Source organism: Cynoglossus semilaevis, chromosome 7 (genome assembly GCF_000523025.1).
Source record: "Cynoglossus semilaevis isolate Cse_v1.0 chromosome 7, Cse_v1.0, whole genome shotgun sequence".
Lineage (NCBI taxonomy): Eukaryota > Metazoa > Chordata > Actinopteri > Pleuronectiformes > Cynoglossidae > Cynoglossus > Cynoglossus semilaevis.
In genome coordinates this window covers 12,610,168-12,618,429 of record NC_024313.1, presented here as the reverse complement: position 1 = coordinate 12,618,429, position 8,262 = coordinate 12,610,168, and the positions used below count along the sequence as shown (strand labels likewise).

General features: G+C 44.8%; 3 protein-coding genes across 4 annotated transcripts in view; all 3 read right to left on the bottom strand.

Annotated features, from left to right (window-relative positions):
* Positions 1–7,205, bottom strand: part of clvs2 (clavesin 2) — a 31,798-nt gene extending 24,593 nt beyond the window's left edge. For both annotated transcript variants that reach the window (XM_025056781.1, XM_025056782.1), the window contains exon 1: positions 5,899–7,205. In XM_025056781.1, coding sequence (XP_024912549.1) covers positions 5,899–6,287 — 389 coding nt within the window. In that variant the 5' untranslated portion in view covers positions 6,288–7,205. The remainder of the gene's footprint in view (positions 1–5,898) is intronic.
* Positions 518–4,694, bottom strand: LOC103381276 (zinc finger protein 883-like). The gene is made up of 2 exons (XM_008313550.3): positions 2,732–4,694; positions 518–2,644 (listed from the first exon to the last, which is right to left on the bottom strand). Exons 1-2 carry the CDS (start codon positions 2,763–2,765, stop codon positions 900–902), a joined length of 1,779 nt encoding a protein of 592 aa, XP_008311772.1. The 5' UTR covers positions 2,766–4,694; the 3' UTR covers positions 518–899.
* Positions 7,206–7,277: 72 nt separating the features above from the next.
* LOC103381290 (zinc finger protein 883-like) overlaps positions 7,278–8,262 on the bottom strand; it is a 7,172-nt gene continuing 6,187 nt past the window's right edge. Inside the window, exon 4 of the mRNA XM_025056821.1 lies at positions 7,278–8,248. Within this exon, the coding sequence (XP_024912589.1) occupies positions 7,333–8,248 (916 nt within the window). The 3' untranslated portion in view covers positions 7,278–7,332. The remainder of the gene's footprint in view (positions 8,249–8,262) is intronic.

The window sequence follows — 8,262 nt, the reverse complement described above, 5'->3', positions numbered from 1 at the left end:
CAGTCAAACGGACCGTTTGTATTCCTGATGATGTCACTGCTCCCACACACACACACACACACACAGGCCGGAGCTTCAATTAAAAAAAATCAAGGTCAGAGAGTAGCAGCGTCCCTTCAAAAAAAAAAAAAATTGATCAATAAATAAACTGTTGTTGAAGTGACCTGTGAAAGAGTTCTAAAAAAAGTTAGTTAAAGGTTCGATTATTATTGATCTTCTGTCTGGACTGGACGGCTGGTTTTTATCTTTTCTTTTAATTTTTGTGTAATTGCTTTTGTGATTTTTGGACAGTTTATATCACAGTTACACAGAGACAGAGATCAAAACTTTTATTTTCACATAAATACAGAAAATTCAACCAATTCTTTGACGCAGAAACCGTGAAGAAGAGGCAGCGAAGCAGAATCACTCAGTTTGACAGTCCTTTGTCCTCAACTGCAGTACCGCCCCCCCCCCCCCGACTTACGGCCCCATTGAGGCGTCTGCAGGTGTGTGTGTGTGTTTGTGTGTGTGTAGACAATGACTAATAGGCTGCCGTTAGGTAAAGGTACTTTTTTTTGATAATGTTCTCCTCGACATCTGCTTAAAAAATCAAATCACTCAAAAGTAAAACTCAGACATTTCTTCAGTTTTCTTTTATATCAATCTTTCTAAATGAATTGACGATCGTTACAGTCACAAATGTTATGAAAGTGTAGAGTGAGAGACAGAGTACTCTGTGTGTCAGCTGGTAAAGTATTGATGTCCTTCGAATACTCTGATGCCACCTACTGGTTAGAAAGGGAAACACAGTGACACTGTGTTCATCACGTTTGGCTGATGATTTGATCCAATTATTTTCTTTAAACCCGGTTTATTGCCCCACAAAAGTTGACATAAAGTTGCCTGAACGCGGCCTTTCAGCTGTGCGTTTTCATGTGGTTCCACAAGTTTGCCCTATGGGCAAAACACTTGTCACAGGTTTGGCAGACATGTGGTTTGTCGCCCGTGTGTGTCCTCAAGTGTTCCATCAAGGTGCCGCTCTGTCGGAAGTCTTTCTTACAGACGTGGCATCTGAAGGGTTTCTCTCCGGTGTGAGTTTTCATGTGCCTTTTCAAAGCCGCAGAGACACGGAATCTTTTTCCACAGGCGCTGCAAGGATATGGTTTCTCACCGTTGTGAGCTTTCATGTGTACACTAAACGCACTGTTGGTTTTAAATTTTTTCCCACAGGATTTACAGGAGTACGGTTTCTCCCCTGTGTGAGTTCTCATGTGGATTGTCAACGCACTACTGCTGACAAAGGATTTTCCGCATATTTCACAAGAAAATGGTTTCTCACCCGTGTGTGTTCTGGCGTGGACTGACAGCTGACAGCTACTGCCAAAACCTTTCCCACAGCTTTCACAGAAATATGGTTTCTCTCCTGTGTGTGACCTCATGTGCTGATTAAATGACGACTTGTTACGAAAGGACTTTGTACATATTTGACAAGGATATGGTTTCTCACCTGTGTGAGTTCTCATGTGGACCTTCAGGGCACCACTACGTTTAAAATTTGCCTCACATATTTTGCATCTGTGCTGCTTGTCACTGGAGTGCGTCCTCATGTGGCTGGTCAACGCACCGACGTGTGCAAAACCTTTACAACATTTTTCACAAACATAGGTCTGTTCACGCCTGTGACTCCCCATATGGACCTTCAGGAGTTCCCTACTTGCAAAATATGTGTCACATATTTTGCAGGAATATGGTTTCTCCCCCGTGTGAGTGTTCATGTGGTCTTTCAGTTCCTTGTTAGTTGCAAATTCGTTCCCGCAGGATTGGCAACCGTGTGGCTTCTTACATCTTTGCAGCCTGATATGTTTATGCATGGCAGAATTTGTTCTAAATGTTTGGGCACAGGCTTGACAAGAATATGGTTTTTCACCAGTGTGGGTTCTGGCGTGCACTTTCCAATCACTACAAGATACGAAACATTTCCCACATGTTTTGCAAGAATATGGTCTCTCGCCTGTGTGAGTTCTTTCATGAACCCTTAGATCACTACTGGTTACAAAACATTTCCCACATGTTCTACAAGAGTGTGGTTTCTCACCTGTGTGAGTTCTCAGATGCGTTCTCAATTGGTACTGGTGCCTGAAAGATTTACCACAGTGCTCGCATTTAAAACTTTTTTCACGTCCTCTGGTTCCGTTTTTTTTTTCTTGCGGTCCAGAGTCTGAACGGGTCGGTTCTATCTGACACTGGAGCCGGTGGCTGCTGTCCATCTCTGCTGTGTCACCAACACTTCCAACATGATCACAAGTCCTGAGAAAAGGCTCATCTTCCTGCTTTGGTTCTAGCGCCCCCTTCTGTTTGAGGCAATTTCCTGGTTTATGTCGATCCAAACTGGAGTTCTCTTGACAGTCAGGGTGAACCTCCTCCTCCTCCTGCTCCTCCTTAATCTGAGGTGACTCCTGCTCCTCCTTAATCTGAAGTGACTCCTGCTCCTCCTTAATCTGAAGTGACTCCTGCTCCTCCTTAATCTGAAGTGACTCCTGCTCCTCCTTAATCTGAAGTGATTCCTGCTCCTCCTTAATCTGAGGTGACCCTTCCTCTCCCTCTTCTTTATTTGGTTGCTTTTGGTGACGATTTAAATCCATGTCATTGTTAAAGGGACATTCTGAAGAGACAGACGAGAGTCAAACAACCGTGTGTGTGTGTGTGTGTGTGTGTATAAAGATCGTACAGTGTTGGGATTCACACACACCTTCTCTTGTGAACTTTTCTTCGACTTTGTTCATTGTCGGTCTGCGCTGATGTTTGTTCACTTCCGTGTTTTCAACGTCACTATTTCCCGCTGACTTTCCCTCGCACTTTGTGGTTCGTCCGGTAAATCCGTCAAACGCAGAGAAAACTACGATAGAGTTTAAAGTCTGAGGAATTTTCCACCAGAATAAACATTAACCAGCGTCCGGCAGCTTCACAGCAGACGGTCGACGCTAACGAGCTACAATAAGCAGGACGTCAGCTGTTTACTTCCTGTTTGAGTTGGTGGTGTTACACCTACAGGTCACCGCCCACTAAGGTTCCAACGTCATTTTTTGGACTTTTACCCCGTTGAAATAGAACACAGTAAACATGGATATGCGGTTAATCGTTCGTTGATAAATTCTCTAAACCTTCCTGAAGACACCGCTGCTTCGTCGAAAGATGATTCTTTTAGGAAACACGACCAACGGTGGTTTAACCGCTCTCTGGTTGAACGCGAGGCTAAAGCTAAGACGTGAACGGTTCAAATGTTCGGTTCAAACTAACAAACATGACGACAAAGTAACAACACAAAAGACGTCTTGATCTTCTCCTTGCAGAGGCAGAGTGCAGCTTCCTCGTTTACTCTGAAAAGCCACGCCCAAGTCCTCTGCTCTTTGGTTCAGTTTATAAAAGTATCAGATTACGTATCACGTGATCGTGTGTGAGTACATGGATGTGAATGTGTAGGTAAGAATGTGGGTGTGACTGTGTCTGGTAATTTTCCATCAGTCTTTGGCAGTAGATTATAATGAGGAGAGAACAGCTTCTTAAAGCGACAGTACAGCATGAAGCAACGATCATAAATGAAGTTCTTCCGACACTGTCCTGTTTGTTTTATAATAAATCGGTTTTGACCTAAAAGCTTTGAACTGAAATGTATTTCATACTTTTGAGGTATTATAGTGTCTGCTGACTGCACAGGCCACTCCATTACATCTTCATCTGTCCAATGTCAGTGTTCATTTGAAGAGAGGGTTTTACTTCCTGTTGGAGTTGGTGGTGTTACACCTACAGGTCACCGCCCTCTAAGGTTCCAACGTCATTTTTTGGGCTTTTACCCCGTTGAAATAGAACACAGGAAACATGAAATCCCGGTGAAAATAAAAATGCATCCAAACGAATGACCGGATTTCAACAGCATTTATTCAGTGAAGAACAGAGCAAAACATTCGAGTCATACTGTGATAGAAATAAGAGAAAAACATTCCGTTGACATAAAAGCAAGCTAGTCCCTAACCATTATAATTTCATGTCATTGTTTTACTTCACTTTCATCTGCTCACGTTCGCAAAACAAATCAGACTGAATTAAAAAAAAAAAAAAAGCAAAACAAAAAAACCCCCCAGCTGAGCAGCTGTCAGGAAACTTTCTCTGTTAGATAGGACTGTAAAAAAATAAATGGATTTACAACATCTTAACAGCAGCCTCACTGTAACCTCGTCTGTTCTGTGGTTAATAAACTTTTACATTTTATTTGGTCACACTGAACAAATACTTTATACATACTTTGACTATAAAACATGACCAACAGAGGGACGCCTGAGTTCAAAGCTGAGAGTCCAACATCTCAGACATTCTTTCAACAGACAGGCCAAACATACGGTCTCTCACCTGTGTGTGTGTGTGGGTGTGTGACTTACCCCAATTACTCCATCAAAAACCCACAAATTTCACAGGAACATTAGCATTTCACCTGAGTGACTTCCCATGTGCTTCTTTCTGGACAAGAATATGGTTTCTCACTCATGTTCTTCTTCTTTATGACGGGTCACTGTTGACGGGTGAACACATTTTTTTTACCACAAAGATAAAGGTTGTCGTTTTTGTGAGCTAACATGTGCTCAAACAGATGGCGACTCACTTCAAAAACCTGATTACAAATTTAGCAAGGCGTAGATGTTGAACGGCAGTGGACACTTGTAGAATGTTTCCGTTCTCGTTATTGTGCAGGGTTTTGTGGTACATTAATGACGTAATAAAACTGAATCTTGTCCCACAGGTCTCACAATTGTAGGGTTTTTCAGTCAAGTGTATTCTCATGTGAATCTTCAGGTCAGAAATGAGTTTAAACCGTTTCCCACATATTTGCAAATATGGGGTTTCTCATTGGTTGGTAACTCTGAACTGGAACTTAATTGTTTCACACACGTGTCCCGAGAATAGGGTTTCTTATGTGAGCGAGTTTTCATGTGTTTCTTTAAAAAAGATTTGAATTTAAAATCTTTTTGACAGATTTCACAGTGATGTAGCGTCGCTCGGACGTGAACTTTCACCTGATTTTGATGAGAAACCTCGTCGTGAAAAACCTGACCACAAGTGTTACACCTGTAAAACTTCACAGAAAGATTGCTGAACAAAGCTTTTCCCACATGTTTCACAAGGATAGGGTTTCTCAGCTGTGTGAGTTCTCATGTGAGCAGCCAAATGGCTTTGTAGAGTCATGCTGGGGGTTGATGATGGGATGTTAAGATCCGGGAGATTCAGTGGAGCTACAACTGCAGTGACGTTGTTTCAGTAAAGTCAATTTATTTGTACAGCCCAGATTCACACTCACGGATTTGAAGTTAGAATTCAACTTTAATGATCCTCCTAAAAAAATCCCAAATATCAGGGGAAAACGGAGGGAGGTAAATACACCAAATGTTACTTTGAGTTCAAATTAACAACAAACAGTAAAACCTCCACAAATATTACTGAAATCAAAAACCAAAATAAATCACACGCCAAGCAGCAGATTGTCAACAGCTGGGAGAAAAAAAACCTTCAACAGGAAAGAACCGAGCAGCAGGTCCAGGATCAGCGTTCAATTCTGCTGCAGCAAAGAGGGAAATGACCAAATGAGACACAGACGAATGTGGGAAGAAAGAGAGAGAGCAGGAGCAGACATACAGCCAGACAACAGTCGGAGCAGCTGTTACAGTGTCAACAGTACAGTGGTAGGAGAGACGTCGTCGTTGGGGTCAGACGCTAAAGTATTTAACACAGTTAAACTTCATTTACAGAAGAAGACAATGACAACAACTGACCAACAGGGGGACGGGTCAAGGCCAACGTCTCAGGGGCTGTAAGAAAACACCAATACAATGAAATATCTCCTCTCCTGATCCCAGATCAAGATCTCACCTGCTCTGGTCCCAGTTGGCAGCGAACAGGACCAGGATCTTGCGTCCGTATCTGTCCAGGTTGGACAGTACTCCTGGGAAACCGTCCTTCAGAGCCTGTTTGATTCCCGGGTCCGTGGCCTTCAGGTTCTTGAACATGTCCAGGTTCTGCTGCCGGTACTCGAAGTACTGAGCCAGCAGCCTGAACGCCTCGAAGTGGTTGAACTTCCTGGCCCGGAGGAACCTGAGGATAAAGGCGTCATCCGTCCTGAGGAACCCGATGTCCGGTCGGGTGATGATCATGTCCCGGACCTCCTGGATGTCCTGGTGTAAAGTGTCCGGGTTCTCCTTCAGCTCCACTTTGGCCTTCTCCAGGGTCTCCGGAGAGAGGCCAGCCTGCAGGTGAGTCATCCTTTGCAACAGCTGTCCCTCCACGGGGGACCACGCCACGGCAGCTTCAGGGAGGAGAACGGCAGCAGAGGAAAAAGTCTTCCCTCCAGCAACAGGGAGGAGTAAGGAGAAGAGAGTGATGTTGTGTCTGGTGAGGAGGAGACCTCAGATGGAGGCCTGCTGCTGTGGAGCTGTAATCCGGGGTGAAGTGGAGCAGACGCCGCTGCTGTGCAGCTCCTGCAGCTTCACACGCACACGCACACGCATTTCCACTAATTCAACTCCAGAGAATTTTTGACTTGAACGTTTAGCCTAAGATTATTTCACCGAGCTCTCAGATCATCATCTGTGGCTTCTCTCCTTCTGAAACCTGCTGATCCGGGCGGCCCGAGCTCTCACTGCCGCGTCCCTCCATGTCACAGCCTGTCCTCCTCCATCACCTCCGCCTCCTCCTGTCTTTCTCCGTCTCTCGGTGGCACAATGACGACGACAGCATCACCTGCTCCCCCGGCGTCGCTCTCGGCGGACCAGGCAATGCGGCACGACCCTGCAGCACCTGCTACATCACCCTCCTCATCCTCATCGTCATCCTTCCTCCGCCTTCGCGGCGCATCTCCATCCGCTGACCGCCTCCTGATGATGGTCCTCCTGACGCTGGCACTGATGCTGCGGCTGCCTCCCCTCCGTCACCGTCACTCCAGTCTGATCCCGTGCTTGGCGCGTCTACATCAGCAGCTCCACCGTCGTGTGCCACAGTCTGGGTGGAGGTGAAGACTTCACTGATAAAAGAGCCAGAATGTTCAGTCGAACCGACAGCACAGGTGTCCCGAAGGTTCTGTTCTCCTCCTCCCTCTGCTTCTCTCCCCCGTGTCCCTTTTAGTAGAGGGGTGGGGTGTACTAGGGTGGAGGAGGTGTTGATGGTGGTGGTGGTGGTGGTGGTGGTGGTGGGGGGGGGGGGGCAGAGTCTGAGACTAGGATCACTGCCCCGCCTCACGATACATATGGACATATGGTATCACCAGATTCTTGCCAACACAGCCCTACCGTATTAGGTAGCCGTGTCATGCTAAGCAGTTCCCACATCTTTACCAGCCGTCTCCTCTGTGTGAGTTTTCTTGTGTCGATTTAATGTCGAGACATGACAGAATTTTTTACTACAACTTTTGCAAGAATACGGCTTGTCTTTGAGATGAGTTCTCATGTGGTCCTTCATGTGGTATTCAAAAGCAAACCCTTTGCCACATTTTTCACAAAGGTATGGTTTCTCTTCTGTATGCAATGTTGTATGGTATCTTAATGATGAAAGGAAGGTGAATTCCCTGCCACAAATTTCACAAGAATATGGTTTTTCATCCGTGTGACTTCTCATGTGCTCCTTCATGTGGCATTTAAAGGCAAAACCTTTCCCACATGTTTTACAATGGTATGGGTTCTCATTTGTATGCAGTGTTGTATGGTATTTTAATGATGCAAGAAAACTGAATTCCTTTCCACATATTTTACAAGAATATGGTTTCTCACCTGTGTGATGTCTCATGTGCTCCTTCAGGTAAGATTGCTGGACAAAGCTTTTCCCACATGTTTTGCAAGAATAGGGTTTTTCCCCCGTGTGCAAAGCCTTATGACGAGTGAGTGCTGAAGGGCGACCAAATCTTTTGCCACATGTTTCACAAGGATAGGGTTTCTCAGCTGTGTGAGTTCTCATGTGAGCAGCCAAATGGCTTTTTAGAGCAAAACCTTTCTCGCATGTTTTGCAAGTGTACGGCTTCTCTTCATTGTGTGATTTTACATGGTATTTTAAAGAGGAGCTAAAGCTAAATCTTTTTCCACAGGTTTCACAAGAATATGGTTTTTCTCCTGTGTGATTTCTCATGTGTTCGTTCAACTGAAACTTATGTGCAAAGCCTTTCTCACATGTTGTGCAAGTGTATGGTTTCTCTCCTGTGTGTATTTTCTTATGATGGGTTAATGCTGTACTTCGAGTAAATCTTTTTCC